We start from the raw sequence: 24,662 nt of genomic DNA, 5'->3' as shown, positions 1-24,662 counted from the left end.
CAGATGTCAGTTCGACTGACTAATGAAAGCGCGAGTTTGAAAGGAGACAGAGAGTGAGACAGCTGACTGTAAGACCAATCCAAAGACAGTTTCAGCAGGCAGAAAGACAGGTCACCTGGCTGCGGATACAAAAGCAGCTTATACTTACAGATAGAGTATAATTTAGTTTACATTATATTAGAAAACATTTACAAGATAATATTAAACAACAGGTTAAGTTAAAGAATTAAGGCTTGAACAGGACAAAAGCAACACTGTGTTTGTGTCTACGTGTATGTGTGCGTGCGTGTGTGTGTGTGTGTGTGTGTACATAAGTGCCAGGATCAAAGAGCACTATGGCTTGCTTTCATTTGAGCCATATGCAACCCCAAATTCTATTAAACTCAATACCTACTGCAGGGATGCAAAATGGCAGCCACAGAAAGGCCACTAGAGGGAGCTGTGACATCCAGCAGATGCTGTTTGTGCCTCCCTCCATAAGCTTTAGGCTTTAAGGTGGATTTGTTCATACTACAGCCTCTTCCTCTTAAAGTAGTCAGCGTACTGCCCTCCCAGGCCCTGGGAGTGCTGACCGATGTAGGCACCATCTGATGATGTCACTTCCTGCACCGCCAGCTGAGGGTACTCCCTCTTATGGCCCCTTGTCTGGTTCTGAAGAGACAGAAGTGAGAAGAAAGGGATGAGTTAAGAGGTGAAGGGATGGCATGTTATAACACCTTCATGTCAGCTGTCATGTTTATAGATTGTAATGCTAGAAACTTCAAAACATCTCATTTTAAGTGCACTACTCAATTTTATGTTAGTATTGTTGTTATATTTGTGTTTTGAACTGTTTCACCAGACAGAGTAAAAATATTTCTTTGAATTACAGAGCATTTTTTATAACGACATTGATGAACCCTCCTAAACTGAAAAAAATGAAGATAAACTAAAAGAAGAGATTGGAAGAAATGTGAAAAAGTTGTGGAATTTGACAACAATGCAAACATCCTGTGTCTAAATGAGGCTCTCTCTCTCCAGTGAGAGAGGGCCACAGAGTCTGTCTGTTCAAACAAGTGTAAATCTTTCTGGTGAGGCTTAGCTCAGTTGTCTGGATCCTGTCTGCTCTCCTCATTGTGCTCTCTGTCTTTCTCTGAAACTTTTTCTCTTTTTCTTCTCATAATAGTTTTCACAGCCTTAAACTATGAGGACAAAGTTAAAGCTGTACTGTCGCTCTATTGCCAGCCACATCTCAGAATAATGCCACACATGTAACAGAACATACAGATCTACTATCTCCATTGTCTGCAGCAGCGGTTCCCAAACTTTGTGGATTGTCTCAAAACAAAGCAATGAGTGACACCAATTGACGTGTAGCTAAACAAAAAAAAGTGCAAAAGGACGTGAAATACAAGAGGCACTTTCCTTTTACTCCAGCACACTTTTCATTGATGCAATAAGCTTTGGCGCTGCATTTTGAAAAAAAATTAAAAACTAAATTGTCTGCTTTCTCCCCTGTTCTTTAATTTGTTCTGAGAGCGACAGAGCTGGACAAACACATGCTTTGTACACACATCCTGTCTGAAGTGAACATACAGTCTGTAAATTGACCTATAAACCAAAATGTGTAACCAGTCATATATCATCTTGGTGGTGAAACGAGTATGTGTTAACCGTTGACATCCCTAGTTCAACCATGAGTAACTAAGTAAGTCTAATTTGTTCTAAGACACCTGAATAGTATATGACCACTCATACAGAACAGAATTATAAATGTGTCAAAAAAATATGTATCATATTGTCTTTGTTTAAGGATTATTTTATCACACATAAATCTATCCAGTAGTGGTTATTCTGAATTATTACTCTAGATTCAACAAGCTGAACAGTGATCATTCAGCTCCTCACTGTCAACAACTAATACAGCCCACTAATATCAGAAGTCATAGGAGAAACACGGAAATAGTTAGCTACAATATGAAATGTTTGGACTTTGTCTCAAGAGCTGAGCTTGCTCACTGAAAAAGCCAGAAAGGTCTCCAGCTTCACTCACAGTACTTAAAGTGTTACATCCTGTATTTTAGATATGGTGGAAGAAGTATTAACATATTTTGCTTGAGTAAAAATAAGCAATACCACAGTGTAAAAATACTCATTAGTCCAGTAAAGTCAATCATTATGCAGAATATACTGCTGGGTAGCTAAATCTATAATAATTTATTTGTTTGCAGATTTTTTTATTGTCTCTAAATCTCCAAAGTAACTAGTAACTAAAGCTGTCAAATAGTTCAATATTTGTCTCTGTAGTGGAGTAGAGGTATAAAGCATGGTAAATTACTTTAATATTAAGAACAGTACCTGAGTCAATGTACTTAGTTACTTTCCACCGCTGCTCACAGATGCAATAAAATTGTCACAACCTGTATTAGTGTGCATTTTACTCTACTTACATAGTAGTAGGTGTTCCAGTCAGTGGCAGCAGTGTGTGTGTGTGTGACGGGGCTTGGCGTGGCCGCAGCCGGGTGTGGCGCCCCGAGGAAGCCAGGCATTAAAGGCAGGGTGCTGTAGGCTGGGAGCACGGCAGCAGCTGGCAGGACGGCCGGTGGAGGGGCGGTGCCGTTACTGACTGCGTGCAGAGAGACTCCTAGTGGCTTACACACATCTACCTCCTGAAAAGACACACGATCACACGCACATTGAATGACGGGTGGTTGACTGTCTTACGACTGCAAGTCAAGAACGACACAACAAGGGAAATATTCCACGAAGCCGTTACATTTAGGGTCAATTTTGTTGAAGAATTACTGACTCACATTATTTTATTTATTCATTCATTCTCTCTGCCACTAGTGGGTATTATGAGACATACTGTCTGGAGATGAAACACACAAATAACATGTCAACATATTTTTAGTTCAGTTGAATACCAGAAAGAAACTTTGTGCCAGAAAGCCATTGTATCATTTTCTCAAAAGATATCAGTTTCTCCACCAGCAGTGAGCTCAGTAGACCAGAATGCAACTCTGGCTGCATCTTCAAGCAAACACTTCTTAAATACACAACCTCTGACTCCAGCAGCTGATAAGCCTGGACCTGGCTGCTCAGTGTGTGTGGAGATGTCTGGTATCAGCTGCTGGGTGCAGAGTGATGTGTCCCCTCTAACAGGGTATCAGTGTCTTCAGAGAGAGGTCACAGACAAACTGCATGTAAATGAACATACTGCTCTGAGGGCCACAGTCAGATTATTTACACTGTGTCTGCAGGACAAAATGTTTGTCCACTTGTTTTAACAAGCTTCTGGTTTGTATGGATTAGGTATCATGGATCAAATGTTCTGATAATTTCCCGAAAAAAAATAACAACTAGTCATTTCTAAGCTGTAATTAATAATTAACTTAACTTCACTATTGAGCATCTGCATTTGTGTATGACCTTGACATTGAAAACATTTTGGCATGTGTGATTTTGCAGTTTGAAGGGTTAAGATTTGGCCCCTTGGGTTTATCGTAAGAATTATGTCTTGGTTGTGATTGGGTGTGTGTAGGTGTATGTGTGTGTGTGAGTACCTTGCTGGCGTAAGCCTGGTTGGCTGTTGCAGGCTGGGAGTAGTACTGGGTGACCGCCTGCATGTAGGAACTGTAATCCCCGTAGGTCGACACCGGAGGAGCCTAACACACAAAAAGGTTCATTATATATATATAAAGTATATTAAGTTATTTTATGTTTTATATAAAGATTTAGGAATTTGTCTATATATATGTTACACATAATTTAAGAGGTAAAGAAAATATTTTGAAATAAGCAAAAACAAACTTTCTTTCTGTTTATTTTCTGGTGACTTTGATATATCTTGGTTAATTTGCACAATTGTTTGTATTTTCTCCTCATTTATATCTTCACTTAATAAGTGAGTAGATATTCTGAGCTACCATTACCATCAAAGGATCCTATTTTCTGTCCCAAATGGGATGTACGAGAATATTAATCTCAACAAAACAATCAAACAATCTGCTACTTTTTGGTGAAAAAATAATGAAAGCACTAAAAATAGTGAGCCATGATTTTGCAGTTACAAATGAGCATGTGTGTTACCTGTGCATGCTCCTTGCTGTAGTCTGTGGCCGTGTTGTCCTGTGAAGCAGCGGTGCCATAGGTGTGAGCTTGTGCTTGTGCTTGATAGTGCTGGTACCACTGCTGCATGGCCTCCTATGATACACAAAAATCAGCTTCAGGAAGAAGTTTGCCCAGTAATTTTCTTGTCTTTGCAGATTTTTATTTCTGTCTTTCTTCATCATTCATTAACTATTGTTCCTGCCGACGGCTCTCCTCTGTTCTTCCTCCTTTGTCTTGTCTTCCCAGACAAATTAAACCGACCGTTTTATTGGTTCTCTAATCATGATTCATTTGTTTGGATGAGTAGATTGTAATTAACATTTAAAATTGGGTTTGCATCACGCTGCAAATATCAGATGTGTCACTTGCTGCTGGAGGGGGCACAACTACGACTACAGCAGAGGAAGAAAGAAATAGATTCAGAAAAACAGCCAATAGGGAGGCTTTATGACTTGTTCGGAGTGGAGTGTTAAGATAGACGAAGGGAACAGGGACAGATGGAAAGACACAGTGTTCTGTGCCAAATCCTCTCACATTCTGTCTGTCCAAATATCCATACTAATTCTCATCTCTTCCACCACCCTGCCTCCCATAGTTACAGCTCACTCTGTCACTTCTGCTCTCATCCATCAACTCATTATTTATCCATCCACTGATCATCTCATCAGGCATCATCCCTCTCTCTCAAACTTCAGGCCAGGAAACACAATTGTGAACTACCATCCATTTATCACCGTATTTCTTCATTTGGATCTTTGTTTATGGTACCTGTGTGTAGGCCTGGTTGTATTGGCTGTAGTCAGTGGAGGTATCAGTGCTGTATTGGGCTGTGGTTGTAGCTGCCGCGCTGTGGGAAAAGGAGCCGGAGCCCTGGGACACGACGGGAGCTACCGAGCTGCCGTACATCCCGGAGCCAGGCTGTCCTCCATGGACTTTACTTCCCACTGACCCTGAGCAACAGTGAAGGAGGCACAGTGAGTAAGAAAATGTTGTGGATAATCGCACAAACATACACATTAACATTGCAACATTTTCTCAAAAGACTACTCCAAGAGAAATCCATCTGTTTGTGCCCTCGAAACTTGGCTTTTGGACTTTTGTAGCTTGCACCTTCATGGAGGATGGCAGCTGTAGTTCGTTAAGATTAACAACAGCTAACCACCTCTGGAGCATCATCCCCTTTTTTTTCCAAAGTTGACCTGTCTTCGGTGTGTACCAAAAACCCCTTGCTCTGCTTGGGGATGAGGCGTTGGTGTGACACAGAAGCAATGCATTGATAGTAAATTAAATATGAGACCAGCAGCCAATAAGTTTAGCTTAGCATAAGGACTGGAAACAGGGGGGAAACAGCTAGCCTGAATGTCCACAGGCAAAACAATCTGCCTACCTCTAAAGCTTCTATGCACATTTTCATACAATTAAACACAATTCTTTGATGTGGGACTGGAACGCTGTAAAACAAAGCTGACCACAGCTGCCATCTTGCATGAGAGAGGAAGCTAATAAAGATGGTCAAAAGTAATGATAGAGCTACCTTTTTCTTTATTTGTCCTTTTTTTATTTTCGAAAAGATTACACAGACAAAACAAATGCATACTAGAAAACACGGAATAGAATTAAATAATTGAATGAAGCAATTACATATACAACAGAGGAATTACAGAGGTGAGCTGCAGGGCAACAAAGAGACAAGTTAAGACAAGATAAGTCACAGTTGATTGGGAGTCCAATCTAGGAAAGAGTGTAATTTTTTTGATCAGTTCAACCAGTTTGGACCACTCAATGTTTCTCAAGATAGCTCAACAAGGTTTGTGGTGGCCTCCTGCAGTGCAGTAAGCCTTTTGGCTGTCATAAAACAAATGGCTAATAGTCGCTTATAATGTTTGGACCAAGAGCCTAGATGTGCATAGGTAAAGGGTCTCAGTAGAGAATCCCTGGTTACAGGAAGACCCTGAGAGAAGGGGTCACTTTATCCCACAGTGCTTTAAAAACTGGACATTTGACCCATTCTATTCATTCTATTTCCAAATATGAACTCCTACATCTGTATCTAAAGTCACAACACATACCAGCCTGGGAGCCGATCAGTAAAAGAGCTACCTTTATGCCGCTGATTGCACATACTATCGAATGAAATAAAAGTGTATCCCTAAATTGGTTGTGTGTTTGTGTGCTCACCTTGCAGAACCACCCCTGGCATCACACTGGCCAGGTTCAGATAAGGATTGGAGGGCAGTCTGACTTCTTTAGGAGGATCGCCCAACAGAGAACCCTGACCACCGCTTACCTAACGAAAGAGAAATAGATTTAAATGGTATTATTCATAGAGCCATTCACAAGTCTTGCAAGTCTATAAGTTTCACACTGAATCGAATAACTGGTCTGTCTGAACTCTCAACCTCTGATCCACTACTTTGCATCCCTTATATCTTCACTCTTAATTTGGATTTGGATTACAGCTGCTGTTGCAAAAAAACAATACTTCCGGCTATGCAACTGCAAAAGTGAATTTCATCTCAACTACACCAACATGCCGACATTGACATATGGATTGCAATGTTAAGGTTCTGTTGAAGTGCTGAAGAGGCTGTGGAAACCTGGGAGGAATTCACTCTCTGTTTAATTACACTTTCCCTCCATTAAAGACACTTTAGAGAAGACAGCGCTGGGACTGGGACCAGATCCCTTAAGAACTTTAGTCCTTTTATTATCTTTGAGCACTGACTTATTATGGATGATGATGTTAGCATAGCAGCGTTATATTAAAAATTGGCTGAGTCAAAGACAGGTAGAGGGGCAGAAAGGCAGACAGTTATTCAGTGTGTGCAGAAAGGTATATATATGAGCAGGAAGGTAGACAAACAGTGGCCACATACTTTATTAGCAAACCATGGTGAGAAAGAAGTGCATTATGGGAATTTCCCAAAGGGAGAGCACCTGAGGGACTGAGTTATTCATACGCTCTCTCAATGTGTTTTGAAGCCCTGATGATGCTAAATCAGGAATAAATACTCGTCCAGAAGGGACAGATGGGTAGATGGGTAGAAAGAGAGAGTAGCAAAGGACACCAACAATCAATTCTTTATATTATTGATGGATCTGTTAATTCTATTTTAAATTGTGTTGTATGTAAAATGGCACAAAATATCTAGGTTTACAAGGAATTTGTTTGGTGCATACAATGAACATATTAAAAGGAAATAGAAATACATAATATAGACTAGAACAAAATACAATTTGATATAAATATAATATGCTAAAAATATCACAAAATGTGTACAATATAACTGGCGTATAGTAAAAGGACTACCTAGCTCTACTCTGCAATACAATAAATAATCATGAAACAACATAAACAAACATTAAAATAAATAACAGCTTGTGAGGATGCTAACTTTTTGCATGTAGCTTTAGCCTCAAACTTTAAGAACAATATCATGTATGTTAGTTAGCCACCATTGGCCTATTCAAGCCTTTTACAAGTCTCTCGTTTTAAAACAGGCAAGCTGCAAACATTGACATCAGCAGGAAACGGCATTTTCAACTGTCTCATGAAACTACAAACTACCGTTGTCTTAATTAGCTAGCTTGTCGACTGATTTTTCCGACTGTAGCTAAACAGAAGTAATAGGTGAATTGTGCAATTCTTGAGCAAGATTGTTGATTTTTTAACTCAACACCCAAACAAATATCCCCCCTCCAGATTTATTGTCCCTCTCACTGCCTTTTTATTTATACATTCATAGCCTTCTCCTTTCCTGCAATAGCATAAATGCCCTTTGCTGCTGATTGTCATGAATTTCTTTGCATGGCTTGATCCTATCACTTCTATTGTTTTCCCATTTACAGAGCCAGGGCTGTGTATATACACCTGACTTTTTTCAGCTACACCAGATAACGATTCATGGAAAAATTCAGAAGTGATAAATAATAATATGAGATGCAGAACAGGAGGAACAGTATAGTAGGAGGTGTGTATTTGCTGTGTGTGTGTGTGTGTGTGTGTGTGTGTGTGTGTGTGTGTGTGTGTGTGTGTGTGTGTGTGTGTGTGTGTATGTGTGTGGATTTGTGCTCACCATGGTAGACAGGGGGCAGCCATCAGTGCTGTTGTGCTGGCCTACTGAGGTATAAACTCCTCCAGGGGGTTTAGGTGGAGGCGGCCCGAGGCCTGAGTTACTGATACCCAAGGAGTAGCTCTGTCCCTGCGGATGGGAGCTCATCATGGTCCCAGGAGGAGCTGGCTGCCTGTCACAGGAGGCGGAGGAGGAAGCAGGAGGGTTTGTGAAGATTGAATGGGTGCTGTTTTGTTCTCCCGCGCCACCTCGACCCTGGAGGTATGGCATCACACCTGCTGCCGATACCACTACCGTAGCATTTTGTGTAGATGATTGCACCGAGTCCTGTCCCAACTCTGTGAGAGGAAAGGAAAGAGAACGCAATGAGCCGACAGAGAACATAAGGAAAGACAAATAAGGAAATGTAAAGGAAGGGATGATATAGGACAAACAGAAAATAAACAGAGGCACGGAAAATAAAAGGAAAGAGAAGGAAAAGATGAAAAACAATAGAAAGGATAGGAGAAGAAAACCAATTAAAATGAAAGCCAAATAAAGCAAAAAGTAAAGCAAACAAAGTAAAGATAAGGAAAGCAACATATGAGAAAGACAAAAAAGCAGCACAGAGGAACAATGTAAAGGAAAGGAAATGAAATAAAGGGAAATGAAAGCAACGAGAGGAGAGATATCAGATAAACATATTGTGAAATGCTTTTTACTGATGACCATCAATGTGTCTGTCTCCTCTGGACAGACACAAATCACTCAGACTGGCTGGAAACTGAGACCTCAGCCCGACTGTCTCTGCAGAGCCAGCTGCAATATTTGAGAATGGGTTTCCTGCTCGTAGAGAGTCACTCATCATGATTATTTACAGCCCAGCACTTTGCTCCACACTTCCTATACTTCACTCACTCCAGGGTTTAATAAACCCAAATGTGCAAACACAAGCACAAAATACAAATACAAACATAAGAGCACATAATTTAAAGAAGCACCCACACAAACTAAAGGTGTACACTTATTATGAAACCAATATTGCTGTGACAAATGGCCTCCACTGCACAATAAGAGAATCGGCTCTAACAAGCCTGAAGCTAACAATCCCAGCAGACACATTCGCTGTTAAAAGCCTCACATTACAGACACACACACATTCAAAGAGGGATACACAAATACTTCATCATGCATACACTGAACTGCCAGTGTCTGTGATATATAATTTCCATTTTAAACAACACCGCTTTTCTCAGATGGAGATATGAATTGCAAATGCACTTCAGTTTTCCCAAGGATGTGTTGTAAAGTAATGTACTCACAGTAATGCACAACTGTGAGCCATTCAGAAATATGCAGAAGGGCAATCCCGACACCCAACATTAAAAAAATATGATGGTGGGTTATCTACATATCCTTTTACATGTATATAAACCTCTTCTTCTGTGTTAAATTCATTATATTGTTCAAAATACTCCCAGCTGTAAGACATCCAAGACATCACACTGAGTAAAAATAATCCTTGTTGCAACAGTTAGAAATACCTGAGAAAACTCAAATACTCTGTGGGTTGCTGAGGCATATGTACTCTATTGACTGCTTGAAACAGGTGGTCTCAGCTTCTGTTTATGTTGATATGAAATTACACACCTGTGCAGCTTTAACAACATTTGGCGTTTTAGTTAATGCACTTTCACAAAGAGTTTTTTATTTGACATTACTGTACAGTATGTGCCAACAGTCCCTCTACAAGAGAAGGTACTATATGTGCCGCTTTGTTTAACAGCATAATAACAAACAAGGTGCTGTTATTGCAGAACTAATTAATCAGACGTTTTCAGATGCTCTTAAAATAGCAAATGACAAAGGAACAGGAAGTAAACTAAAATGAATGTGATGAATGCAGCATTAACAATAACACTGGTGAGAGGTGTATTTCAGATCTCACTATGGTCTCATTAGTTCGCATTAATGACACCAAGGCATTTGACGGTGCTCGGCCTGGCTCACCTGTAGGCGAGTCTCCCAGGAGGCCTTTCCCCAGAGGCACAAGGCCTGGATGCCGCAGAGACAAAGCTTTCTGCATCAGCAGCCTGGACGGGTCCCCGAGCAGACTGGCGACCTGTGGAGGAGAGAAGGAGATATGTAATATGGAGGTTATGTAAAGAAAGAAAGAGAAAGAAGACATAGTGGAAAAGTTATCAAAAGAAAAAAAGGGAGAAGGTTCAAGTATCATGCATACAGTATAAATTACATGACTGAAGAAAAGAACTGTGCATTAAATGTTAACAGTATGTATCATCATTATCTTTTCTCCTTTTAAACATAATCATCTACACCATTACAAATGCTGATCTAATTTAGAGTCATAAAATGTATCAGGAAAACAGTGAAAAAGAAAAAGCCAGCAAATATACAAAGTAAAAAGTTAGGGGTGATGAGGTCAGAAAAGAAAGAAAGAAAACTATTAACAGGATTTTCATCAAATTGATTCTAAATTGTCATCATACAGTTTATAAAACAACATCAAGTATACCAAAATTTAGTCACCGCTACTTTTAACATTCACATCAACAATTAAAGAAAACACCAGCGACATTTTAAAATATGCTAATCAAAATGTAGAGGTAAACTTCTAACACCGCAAGGTCTTCCTTTTAAACTGAAAAGAAGCAATTAGGTTGCAGGATTTTCGAGGTTGTTTAGTTTCATTATGCGTCAAGTGCTGAAGATGAAAATGTAAGAGCACATATGCACCTGCCCACAACTTTTGTATAACTCTCACCACTAACCTATGCAAATGATCAAACACACAAACACAAACAGGTGTCTTACGCTGCTGATGCGTTTGTCTTTGATGTGAAGGAGCTGTTGCTGTGCGAGCTGCATATGCAAGAGGTTCTGGAGGACTAGTCCATTACCCAGCATAGCATTCTGCAAGGTAAAGGAAAATAGACATTATTGTTACAAACACATCACCACGCACAAAAAGAAACCCTCACAGGTGTCGGTGTTAATGGGACCTGGTGTGCTTTTCCCAGCGTGAGCAGAGCTGTGGTGAGAGGAGGTCTGAGGAATGGCATGTTGGTGTGACGCCCGTACTTCCCTAAAAACACAAACAACAAATAAAAACATCGATCAGTGCTTCTCTTTGTGATATTGATTTGGTATCCACTAATGTATCAATCAATCATCTTCTCAACTAGCTGAATTATTAGTCAGACAACCAATCCATCAGTTATTTATAGCACATTTCAAACAATCATACGGCTTTCTGTTTTATAACAAGCACAAGTAAAGCAATATCGGGATATTATGTTAGTACGAAGCAAACTCCCTCCCTCATAACTTTTTACGAGTTTAAACCTCGTTTTGAAGTTGAAGGCGCAGTTGAAAAGAAGCTCAAATGAACAAAATAATCAATACAGAGGAGAAGAGCAGCAAAATAAAACTTCAAACAGTATGTCTTTATTAAGTGTACTGACAGTTTCCTCAAAAATAAATAGAAACAGACTCGAGCTTCAGCATCTCGCTGGTTGTTTTACCACAATTCAAGAAGTATTTGTCTGTATCTATAAAATGCTATTTTAAATTGAGTAAAGGAAATTAAAACATATTTCCCTAAATGGCTGCAAAACATGCTGAACTATGAGATGACTTCACTACATTTACAAAGATGGCAGCCAGTTTTTCTTCTTTTTACATTATTCTACTACCACTGACAGTTGAGTGTTCTGTTGCTATAGCAACCTTTAGCAGTTGAACTGACATTGTTACATTCACCATTTTGTTAGATCTGTGAGAACGTCTCTTATTTACTCCCCAAATGACTGATGTTCGACTACTCTTTACGGTTGTAATTTACCATTGGACTGACTGTTAGATGTTTACTTTTGTGTACGCTTTGTGTATGTTTACTAGATGTATTCCTCCACTGTACTTCCTACAGGGATTTAATGTTGATCATTAACCGATGATACTGTGCTTCTTCGGGCATGAGCAATAAAGTATCTCATTTTTCAGTAAGCCTATACTTTCATGAATCAATTTTTCATCTTACTTTTTATAATCAGTTTTTTGGTCCTACTTTTGTTTATGGAATCTCATAATTTTCTGATTTGCAATGACTTGTAATGACTATCATTACATTTGCATTCACAGTTTTACTTTGGCTTCAAGTAAAAACCTCAAAAACCAACTGCTTCCTTAAACTTTTATTTGAAGTGTGTTTTGCTGGCTGCATAGCTGTGATAAAGACAACCTGGCTACTGAGGAATGTAATCAAATGGTTATAGCTGTGCATGTCTGTGCACAAATAATTGAGTTTCCTTCAAAAAGAATCAAGTAATGAATAAACAACAGTTTCCTTTCGCTGTTAATGCTGATCAAGTCTAGAGGAAGAAGATGTACAGCCAAATTTTGGTGTGATACAACTGTTTCAACCCCTGGTGTTTTTCTTTGTAATGTGATCTTGTAATCTTAATTGCACGTGTTGAAAATGAGCAGTTACATAGTAATTTCCATTGGAGACAGAAAAAGAAATACTCTTGCTTACTTGCAAATCCCCTTGGCAACAACAAGAAGGATGTTTCTATTAACTATAGTTAATTTAGTATAACTAGTATGGCTTGATTGTTTAAGCTACAGTGTTATTTTTTTTTTATAGGAAACAGATATTTATTTAAAGGAAAAAAGGTGTGAATAGATTTCCAAAATTTGGAAGGGTTCGCCCACATTCACACACCTTAACACGTTTTCTCTGTTCGGGATTCATATCAGCAAGGCTTCTTCCACCTTCAGGCGATTGCCATCATACATCTATGCACAAACAAAGTACTCACACCCCTTCTTTGGGATTTTGTGTGTGTGTGTGTGTATTCATCTTCTGAATCACGGCCTCCTCGTAATAAATGTAAAAGTCGATGCTAATGATAGCTTCCTCTAGAGGTAGAGAAAGTTTAACATTTTATCAAGGTCCTAATTTTAGACTTTAATTGCGTGTGATCTTCTTAAGAGAGCCTTCCCCCACCTTCTCCCCTTCCTGTTCTCATTTGTTCCACTAATGTCACATGATTTCATTTTAATACCTGATTAGCCATTCATCAAATAATGAAGCCGTCGACATGGTGATTACAGTATATGGTAGAGCCTAACAGAGGGACAGGCTCTTACAGTGTATCTTTGATTATTATCCAACACACCTCTGGAGCCAAAAGACAACTCAAAGGAAAGAGTTCAGGATGCTGGTTTGCTTTAAAATCTCCTTAAAAATGTGCAGTATATGTCATTTTGATATAATATACTATTTCTAAGGTGAAAGTTTTAGTTGCATGTTACTAAGGGACCTGCACCAGCTGCAAACACAATTTATGATCAATTACCTCGAATAAATTGCATTTTTAAGAGACATTTGACATTTCAAAAGTACATTATAATGGTCTTTAAACAAACTTTTAAACATTTAAATAGTTAATCATGTTAAGAAAACATTGTACATTTTCTTACACTGCTGTCATTTTACTGTAAAGGTGCTTATTAGTTTTCCAAACCAAACTTTTATCTTTGAAGGTATGTGTGACACTAACTTCTGTTGCGTCAGTTGATCTCTATCAACTCTCCTCTCTAGTCCTCCATCCATTCAGCTCTTGATAAACTAGGTCAGCGCAATCTAGCGCATGATCGTTGTACACTAATAGCCCAAGGTATTGTACACTTCATAACATATGCTTATGAACTGTCATTATGTATTATTCAGTGGGCTAAAATAAAAGGAAAAAATGATTGGGTAAATTACAATTTCAGACTGTGTTAAAAGTGCAATGGAAAAGCCCAAACTTTCCGTGGTATTACTTCCCGGTAGGAGATCAGTTAGCGGATGTGTTGCAACTCATGTATTAAGCACGTGCAAACCCCACCGCTATATAAATACAAGTATTTTTGCCATACAGATTGTGAAAGTGAGCTTGCAAGCCTGTGTCTGAATCCATAGACTAACAAAACAGAGTTTGCAGGCAGAAAAAAAAAGTCTACAAAAGTTTACATATAAAAAACATGTCTTCAATTACACCAGTTAGCTAATTTAGACTGTACAAGTGCAGTGCCCCGTGAAAAACTTGGCCTTTGGTGTAGAGGCTTGCATCTTTTTCAAGAACCGCTCATACAAACTTCACACCGGTGAAATACACTCTGGTTCTATTCTGCTTCCAGTTGGCTATCTGCTCATGTTGACTCCAGGATGGGAAAAGGAGTTTTGTCGTATAATGACCTGCAGTCAATGAGCCATGGTCTGCCCACTACAGACGACATACTGGATTTGGTCTGAAGAGCCCTGAGGCCCTGGTACTGCTGTTGAACAGAGCTCTGTGTGCTTGTTTAGTCAAAGTTCAAGCACTCCCTTGGGTCCCTTGTAATATACCCACCAAGTGTGAAGTAGATCGCCAAGGACAGATATAGGGACATGCTGTATACTTATATTTACCCGGTAGTAGAGGTGATCTGCTGCCCATATTTGTTTGGAGCATGTGCCCAGGTATTAGACATTGCTCCTTTTAAATAATTTCTGTATATCCTAACATCTGGGCTATTAGTTTAAGACTTGAAACCGAATGAAAATCCATAAGGCTCCATGCTCCATGCAGCAGTTCCTGCCACAGTCATTCACAGTCATACCTCCTCTTTTACCAGTGTGATACGGCCTCATGAGGATCTGCAGGGCAGCAGGGTTGGTCATACTGGTCAACAGCTGGGCTAAGTTGGGTTCTGGTAGCAGACCTTTCCTATTACTCAGAATCTGGAGAACAAAAAAATAGAAACACATACAGAAGTTAGAAAATGAAAAATGAGAATGTTTGTGTGTGTGTGTGAGAGAGTGGTGTGCAGTTTGTGTTTTGATCTTGTCATTAGGAGTCCCTGATGGCTGTACTAATCCTTACACAACTTTACATCAGCAGGATATGTCTGCAATGTCAGCAGAGGGGAGTCTATCTGGGTAACAAAAGGAAAAAAAAGGGACAGAGCTGTTTGAGAAACACAAAAGGAGCAGCAGGGGAAAAGCGACTAGGCAAAAGGTTGTGAAAAACAAGGCAGGAGAAGAATTGGGAGGAAAAAGCTTGTATACAAACCTATTGAAAGATGCCATTTTCAAGATAAGAAGATCATATAAAGAATTATGTTTAAGGACTTTAAAATACTTTGCCTTGATCGTGATATATTTTGAAAGCTACATAACAAGGATCTATGCGTGAAAACCAGATTATATGAGATAAACCCAGACATTTTACAGATTCCACATTTAAAACATGATACAGACTCCACGGGGGGGAAGAGCAGCTCTTTAATTCAGCATTGGACCAGTTTCCACGCTTACAAAAATGAAGTAGCTCATATAGCTTGGAATAAATATTTAAGTAAAATATTTCATTTCAAATTGATTTCTGTGATCACGGTGCAGTATGTTTATCTTGTCACTGACTTACACACAGTGATTTTTTTGGCATTTTACCTTTATTAGACAGGTGATAGTATAGAGACAAACAATTGGGAAAATGAGTGGAGAGAGGGGTACGACAGCCAACAACAATCCTCTCATGGAATAGGAGCTGGTGGACAGTTTGCGTCTTCACCGGTCATCAATCAAATGGTTGAAGTGTATAACATTTTTTTGTCTGTGCCAATTCTACTACAGTTACTGACTTGTGTTTTCATCTTGTAGCTCCACCTCTGATGTGTCTATTTCGCTCTGCTCTTGTTCCAGCCTAGCTGTTTGGTGTTGATCATACTTAAGTTACTTGGGGTTTTGTATTAATGTGTCTCACAATGGTGTTTTAGCTGCATGTTGTATTAAATTCTGTTCTAACTACAGACATTTCTTTCCCTTGTTAACAGCAAAGCTTACTTTTAATTTGACATGAGCTGAATTTCCTGGAACTTAACAAATCTCTGCTGACTTGCATTTAATAGTAAGACATACTTTAGGGCACATCCCCAAATAATTGAATCCCTCATTACGGTGTGAAATTTAATTCAACAGACTCAAATGAAATCCTATTGAATTAGACTGCGTCAAATCGAATGGAGCAGCCCTCGTAGATCCTCCTCAGCACTGACAGTGTGGCGGCAGCGCTCGCTGTCTGGCCCAAAGACACGGCTATTTAAAACAACATTAGCAGGATGGTGATATTTCCTCCTCGTCTGCCCCTGAGCTACAGCATGACTTTGGCTCTACTCAACCTTGTTTCCTCCCTGTCACATCCTGAAGAGAGAGTATTACTGACAAGGATGGAGCGGGTTGGACTCCAAGCTGACAGCCAGTGAGGAAGAGGAGTCTGTTGCACACATACAGTAGGTGTATTTGTGTGTTATAGAAGGGAAAATTGGCATGTGAGTGTGTGTGTGTGTGTGTGTGTGTGTGTGTGTGTGTGTGTGTGTGTGTGTGTGTGTGTGTGTGTGTGTGTGTGTGTGTGTGTGTGTGTGTGTGTGTGTGTGTGTGTGTGTGTGTGTGTGTATGCGTGTGCATGCATGTGTGCGTGTGTGTGCTGGTGTTGAGCAAGGCCAGTCGTAGCTGACAGCATCTTTCAAGGGAAACAGAGGGGAGGAGGAGGAGGAGGAGGAGGAGGAGGAGGAGGGGAGCTCTGTCATTTCTTTTTCTTTCTGCTGGAGAAAATGTCAGCATGCATCAGGCTATTTGGCTACTGGCACAAAATCCAGCCACACACCCACACACACTAACACACGCTAGGGAGGTAAGGGAGACGCGAAGAAGGGAAGGCGAGAAGGGAAGGCGAGAAGTGTCGCGCAAGGAGAGAGGGATGGGGGGAGAAAAAGGAGGAGGGAGGAGGGAGGAGGAGGCCATCTGGTCCTCAGCATTCACACTCATTTCCACTGACTGGAGAAATGAGAGAACCGCCTCAGAGGAGAACAGTAGCCAGGAGTAGTAGGTCCTGATCTCTTTCTGAAGGTCTGATGTTTCTTTCACCAGCTGCTCACATTCACTGCAATAATCTCAAAAAGAGCCTTGGGGTAGGAATGTAAACATTTTCTGTCTCCTCTTTCCTCCTCCATCCCATTTTCCCCCCCATTCTCAACCAATCCCCCCTCTTTTCTTCCACTGAGTCTATGTACTCCTTCCTCCTCAAGTCTGCCTCATCTTCCTCAGCTAATTTATTCAGAGACACATTTTCTCTCAATGTCTTTTCATCCTCTTCGTTGTGATTCCGACTCCATGGCCGGTACTGCTCCGCTTTTCAACCTGTAATTTTCAACCCATTCATCTCAAGGCCACGACCTCTTTTACTGCACCTGATAATTCTTGTTCTGCAAAAGCCGGGGAAAAAAAATCACAGAGAATACTGCAGTCAGATATATTTTAGATTGAATCAACTCTAAAGAGGTAGTATAGCAGTTTGAAATATATGAATGAGAAAATTATAGCACCCTTACTATGCTAAAGTACGTGTGTCAAAATTGGCTTAACAGTATTGCAGTTTTGGTGTTCGAATCTACAAACTCCAAAGTGTCGCCCTCCATAAACTCAATTAGTGTAATCTAAAATATTATCATCAGATGAGAGTAAAGCAGCAGGCTGAAATGGTTTTCCATGGCCCATGAGAAACTCATAATGAACCATAAACCTGCAGTTCATGTGAAAATATAATTGAAGCTTTCCATGTGACAGGGGGAATATTGTTTTAATTTGTGCCCATAGGCTGTTAAATGTGCAAAACAAAAACAAATTACCACTGACAGTGTGAATGAGTGTCATTATTAACTTTGGGTTATTAGACTTTACTGGACTCCATGTAAAGCCATATGAGAGCAAATACGAAAACCTACCAAATCTAACTTATAATGTACTGTATTTACTGTAATGGCTCACGGTTAATGCATTGATTACAAGACCCTGCTTCCCAAAACCATGTTTTACATCTTTTCAATAAAATACAATAAATAAATAAGAAATACATCCTAAAAAATATTTGATACACATTTTAAAATAATCACAATATTTTAAGAAAATAACATGAAAAACTACAGAAAATACAGTACATTTAGTCAACTACTAGTTTCCCTCTCAACACCCACTATTCTCCAAAACAGAGACTATGAGTCACAGAGAGGCAGAGGCAGAAGGACAGACAGAAGTGTGTGAATGCATCAAGACATTTAAGTCTGGTCCTCATATGTAAGACAACCCTACGTGTTAAATGCAATTACCTCAAAAACAAACGCGTATCTTATATTTCGGGCCATTACTGTTAGTCTCACTACTTAACTCACAAACGTGTCAAGACTTATGTGATTGGTTTTGATTGCAAAAGCATGGAAATACAGCCTGTAATTTAACTTTCCCACTTTTGCCACCTATGAGTTCATCAATGCATATTACGCATGTACTCATGAAGATTACTGTACTGTACTGTTCTTTTTCAACCACAGATCACTTGTATTTGCATATTGTGTATGTAAGTCCGCATCTATTTGAATGTCTGTGTGAGTTTGCATGTATGATTTTCATACTGTGCTGTGAGTTTGGTTTATTTTAAGGCAGCTGGAGACAGTGGCGGAACCCAATCAGTCTATAGAACTATAATTACCATGTCAGGGCCTCTCTGCTACCACAGTACAGTGTGGGAGGGATACCACAGCTACAAGGACTATTTCAGCCAGAGGGGATATGAATATGGATATTTTAACGCTGGATGTGCAATAAACAGGTTGCACTGGCTTCACAAATAGCATGTTTTCTTGTTTGGGTGTATAACCCTGGTAGGTCCAATGTTTTGGTGACACAGTTTATGGACTTCAAGATTTGAGGACATGTTTCTAGAGAGAAAATCAATGTTTTCTTGAATCAAAAACTATAATGCGTGCTTCATACTCACCATACCCTGGGCGGCGATGAGTGCAGCCAGGGTGCTTCTCCCTGAGGTGCCGGGGGTACAGAGTGACAAACGGACCTCCTGTCCTCCCACCGGTGTCCGGTCCATCTCTATCAATACAGCCTCCGCCTGCTCCGAGCTCTCATACTCCACCACACCGAAACCTCGGACAGGGCTGCCCTCATCCTGAGCAAGCTGGAACAAAGAAAACATAAGCATTAAATTAGGTCTGTGAAGTGAGTTTTCAAAGTCTGAAATCTCACCACATAGTGAAGTACCTCAGCAAGAACTGATATTTTTCATTAGCTGTACTTAGATGTTTCCCCTCTTAATCATTTTGTAAAACAACTACTATTGTTATTATCACAGTCTCTTCACAGCAAAACGATTGTGGGTTTGAATCTGCCAACCAGCTCTGTATGGAGGATTCATAGTTTCCTTAATCTTGTTTTTTGGATTACATCGTAATCCAATGAACATGTATGTTAAGTGATCTGGAGGAAAGTGATAATGAATGTGTTTGTGTGTCAGTCAAGTGAAAAACTGCCCCCTGCAACCCAGAACAGCATAAATAGTTACAGATAGAAGGACAATCTGAACACCCTGACTGGACAGGTTCATAATAGGAGCAAGTGGGCCAAATGAAACTTGCAACCGCTGCGGATAGATACAGCAATGCCGATGAATCTGTTGCTGCCAGCAGTGGAAAAACAACTTTTCTGCCAAACACAAAACACTACATGGACCATTGCAGCCACTGTTCAGAGATAAATGGATATCTCTGTCTCATCTAAAAGGTTTTTTTTTTTTTCATCAATGTTCAATGTTAATCAGCAAGAGCTGTTTAAATGAGAGAGAGGGGGTTTTCTCTATATGCAAGAAGACACTTTTAATTACTATCATCTATCTCTTTTCATTGCTAAGCAGACGACACACAGATATACCTTCCCTTGAGACCTGATGACCCAAGAAGCCTAGCTGCTATTTTAGAATTATATAAGCTGTTTGATGGCACAACATTTTCTTCAACTCAAAAACTCTGAATCATAAATCATATTATTTAGTCCCCTAAACTCTATCACTCCCATTGAAAGTGCCCCTTGGTCCCTTGTCTGTTAACATAAAGTCCACTGCCAGGAACTACGGAGTACCATTTGATTCAGATTTAAGCTTCAACCATAAATCACTAAAGTTGTCCAGTCCTGTTTCCTTCAAATTAAAACCATCTCCAAAATCAAACCAATCCTCTCTCCCCCTGAGCTGGAAAAAGTAATTAATGCATTTATCTTTTCAAGACTAGACTACTGTAACTCCCTCCTCTCTGGCATTAACCACAAGTCAATCTCTCGCCTCCAACTAGTTCAGAACGCAGCAGCTCGGCTTCTCACTGGTTTTAACAGTCAACATCACATCACCCCAATCCTGGCTTTTCTTCATTGGCTCCCTGTTCGTTTGAGAATTGATTTTAAGATTTTACTGATCACTTTTAAAGCAGGTCTGGGTCTGGCCCTAATTTTAAATGAAGAAAGCTAGACTCATTATGAGCCAGTTGCAGCCCTAGATCCTCAAGTGGGGCCCTTCTGGCTGCTAGAAAGACGTGATTTAAAACTAAAGTGACCGTGCTTTTGCTTTAAGAGGCCCTCGCCTCTGGAACGACCTGCATCAATCCTTAAAACCCATTTTTACAGACTGGCTTTTATGTGCTGTTGTCGCTTTACTGCTTAATTTTATAACTGATATTATGATTTTATTTTAATAAATTATTTTATTTTATTTCTTAGTTTATTTTATTGTATCGGTTGTTTTCATTGTTTCACCTATTGTACTGTTTTACCAGGGTTTAACTCTTACCTTAGATTGTCTTGCTCTGTTGGGGCTCACTGTTTTTTATTGCCTTGCTTTTGCTGCTTTGTCTGTCAAAGAACTTTGTTGACTCTGTTTTTAAAGGTGCTATAAAAATAAAGTTATTATGATTAGTATTATAAGCTGCATGATGCTTAATATTTTTTTTCTCTCACAAAAGGGAGTGAAATGCCTGGAAACATTATTTTAATTTATAAAAATCATCAGAGGAATCAAAGGAGGTCCCTGCAAACAGCCTTTTCTTCCATTTCTGCATCGAGTTCATGGCCCTATCGAAATAATAATATGATTTATCTAGAAAGATAACTGGTACTAGGGTAATTCATGTTTTTGGGTTCAATGGCAAAAACAAATCTACACCAGAGCAGACTATCTATGTAGCCAAAGTAACCATGGTGATGTATTTTGAGACTGCCAAACCAGCTACAGGTCCAAATTTGCTAGCTCACTGCTGCTAATTCAGTCATATCGTTAGGCTTACAAATGTACTCGTCAATTAACTTGTGTGTATGTGTGTGTTTGTGTGTGTGTGTGTCAGACGCCAAATAACGGTGCCTTGTGGAGGAGGTAAAAGAGCTTGTCTCAGCTCTTTTTGTCAAAAAAGTAGATAAAAAAATGTTTTTGTTGTTGTTCTTCCTGCAGGTCTCCAGGGTGTTACTGTTCACTCATACCACAAGTTACCTATTGTGTGTAAAAGCAAACAAAACGTGGACTGATCTTATCCAAATAATAAAATCCTGCAACCAATTTGCAGGCCATATCCAGTAAACATTGTGGATAGCTAATGGAACAAAGTTATCACATTTTTCTTCAAGGTTACTGGTCAATAAAACATATCTCTCCAGGCCAGACAGTACGTCCGACCAGTTACAATACTTCCAAAGATGATAGACTTTTCTGTCAAGGAAGTTCAATCATTACCAGTGTGTGAGGACCAGCTAAATAATGCAGGCATGCTAATAGCTTAAAGCTAATGGATGATATTGGATAATGACAATGGCTAAAAGCTAATGGCTTATGGTTAAAAAATGCACCACTTGACCTACTATTGGTAGTTGCTGACAAAAAATACTGCAAAAATACACCAGAAGTGCTTGATTTAGCTTACCTTTCGAAGGGTTCCTGCATTTTTTGTGACTGTTTAAGAATCTGTGCGTTCAGATATAGGGTACCTGAGGTATTCAAATATATTAAATTAAATTAAAATTGCATGGTTTTGTAAAGTACAATTGAAGGAAGTAATTGTGCATTCTGTAAGAGAAACTGAGCGTTCAGAGTATAGCTAACTGGTAACTTGGCCAGGTTCATATCTCAGCTGATGATAGATTATTGCAGATACATCAGCATTTGTGATCATGGTGGTGATAATAAGTAACTCAGAACATCAATGTCAAATATATGTTTGATGTTATTTAGAAAGTGACTATTTTTGTCCCGCAAGTAACACTGACAAGTAGATATTTCAACTGCAAAATGCTCGCTTAGTACGATTCACAAGTATAATAACTAAAAATGTTCGTTTTTGCAATCAAGTACCATCATATTGTCTTTATATTATGTTACCCAGGGCCACTTTGGAAGTCCCTTTTCACCACTGTCTTTAAAATGGATGCTTCAGAAATTTACCAGGAATACTACTAATGATTATTTTCATCAGAGATTAATCCACTGATTATTTGGTTGATTATTTGGTAGACAAAACATTGTCTTTCCCAAAGGGCCAACATTGCATGTTTTGTTCAATCAACAACCCAAAGTCAAAATTATATTCTTCTTATTATCATAGAGGTCACAAGAAGTGTCACTGGATTTTTGATATTTCTGCTCTGATAACAATAAATAAGTTATGTTTACAGCATTTAGAAATCACACTCAAGTACTAAGTTTCACAGGATTTTTGATTGCAATTAAACACAAAAAACTATCATATAATCACACTTCTATGCGGTATAATCATCAGACATTTTCATTTAAAAAAATTAAGGGATTACGAATCAGTGGGAGACAAATGTATTTGTTCTTTCTCAGCCTGAGCGCGGATGGCTGCTACCATCAGCGCTCAATCAAGTGGCCCTCCACTTCCTCCCTCCACCCCTCCTCTCATTCGTCTGCTGTTCCCTCCGGTCTGAACGGAGGATGGATGGATGGAGGGAACGAGGGACCAAAATGGATGTATGCGTGGAGGAGTAGGTCGATAGGCTATTATCATCAGCATACATTAAGCGGACTGTATGGAAATGACCTGAACCACTCTACCACTCGAGAGATAGATGGATGGATGAATGAAAGAAGGAGAGAGAGTGGGAGTGAGGAGAAGACGGTGAGAAAAAGAGAAAAGGGAAGAGGAGGGAAGGAGAAAAACATCAGTGATTGATGAAGGGACTGACGAGAGAAGAGAGTGAGAGGATATGAGCCAGAAAAGACAGGAGGGAAAACAAATAAAAACTTGCTAATCATTATTTTTGTGTGCGCACACAACAAATACGACTGGAGTGGAAGTGGGTAAACTGCAAAACATACATTATTTATCAAATTGGATTCAAATTGGATTGTGTGCGAATGGCATTCAGGCTACCATCAACTATGTGTGTTGTATTCATGCGTGAGTAATGATGTGAAGACTGACTTAGTCTCTCTACTCAAATTTGCAGACTGAACTATAAAATATTCAATCATTATTTAGATCTGCACAAACAATTATGTCAATTCAAAGTACGGTAGGCATGTGTAAGATTTGTATAAGCCAGCTGTTGTTTGGTTCTTTGTGTTGATGTATATCTTCGACAAACAAGAATAAATGCAGTTTTGCTGTTTGTCTTATTCAGACAAAAAAGATTTGTTGCTGCACAAAGGGCACATGTTAAATTTATTGTAACCATAAAGTAGCTTTGACATTATCAGCATGGTTTGACACATATGGCAGCTGCAAAGAGCAGTGTTGTGCACATTCTCAGTCATGTCAAAAAATACAGGAAATAAAAGACATCTGTGACACTGAAGAGCTCCCAATTATAATGTGAGATTTGTTTTCATCTTCACCCAGCACTGTCTCGAATTTTAAAGGTTGCATAAAAACCTTGCTGATGTGTTGTAACAATGAAAATATTTTCAATTGGACCCCTTTTATATCGTTCTTTTTGTAAATCTGGCAGACCCTCTGCCTTGTCCTCAAGGTATAATTTAGAAAAGTTAAAGTGTAATTAACTGCATTCATTTGGTGCTTCATCCTGTAAATTATCCTTTACTGAATCTATACCAGATTGGCCCAGAGGATATTCGTCTCTTGCAATAGTAATGACTCTATACGTCATATGTTTTGGCAAACAGGTAGTAGAGTTTGAATACCCAATTAAACTAACCCACTGCACCATAAGGTCCATGATATGGTGTGTTAATGATGCATGTAGCTCACATCTAAAGTGAGCAGTGTTCATCTCAATGTATAAATATGTCCTATAAGTATGTCATCGTCATGATTTTGATATTTTCTAGAGTTGTAATCAGGCCTTCACTGTTTGCAGTGCTGAATGTCAGTATATGTATTGAACATGGAAAGTAACAAAGGTAGCTTGTTGCATAATGTTTTAGTAGTGTAGGTTAATTTTCAGCACACCAAAGCATAATGCTAAAGTATTTTGTTAGTATAACTCTCTTGGCTGATACTGAAAAATTGCTTGTCATCCCTGATTTTGACAATGTAATCAAACACTTCTGCCAAATGAGTCAAGTTGAAAGTGCAGTGGCACTCAAGACGTAACTTTAATTAAAGCATAATTAA

General features: G+C 39.3%; 1 protein-coding gene across 1 annotated transcript in view; it reads right to left on the bottom strand.

Moving 5' to 3' along the window:
* Positions 1 to 510: 510 nt before the first annotated feature.
* The window catches only part of raver2 (ribonucleoprotein, PTB-binding 2), a 68,743-nt gene continuing 44,591 nt past the window's right edge, over positions 511 to 24,662 (bottom strand). The window contains 12 exon segments of the mRNA XM_054603407.1: positions 511 to 651; positions 2,430 to 2,648; positions 3,546 to 3,647; positions 4,072 to 4,185; positions 4,861 to 5,042; positions 6,271 to 6,379; positions 8,169 to 8,503; positions 10,155 to 10,266; positions 10,980 to 11,078; positions 11,168 to 11,250; positions 14,814 to 14,934; positions 19,025 to 19,216. Coding sequence (XP_054459382.1) covers positions 511 to 651; positions 2,430 to 2,648; positions 3,546 to 3,647; positions 4,072 to 4,185; positions 4,861 to 5,042; positions 6,271 to 6,379; positions 8,169 to 8,503; positions 10,155 to 10,266; positions 10,980 to 11,078; positions 11,168 to 11,250; positions 14,814 to 14,934; positions 19,025 to 19,216 — 1,809 coding nt within the window.

The sequence above is a fragment of the Anoplopoma fimbria genome, chromosome 8 (assembly GCF_027596085.1).
Source record: "Anoplopoma fimbria isolate UVic2021 breed Golden Eagle Sablefish chromosome 8, Afim_UVic_2022, whole genome shotgun sequence".
NCBI lineage: Eukaryota > Metazoa > Chordata > Actinopteri > Perciformes > Anoplopomatidae > Anoplopoma > Anoplopoma fimbria.
This window is presented reverse-complemented; position numbering and strand designations above follow the sequence as displayed.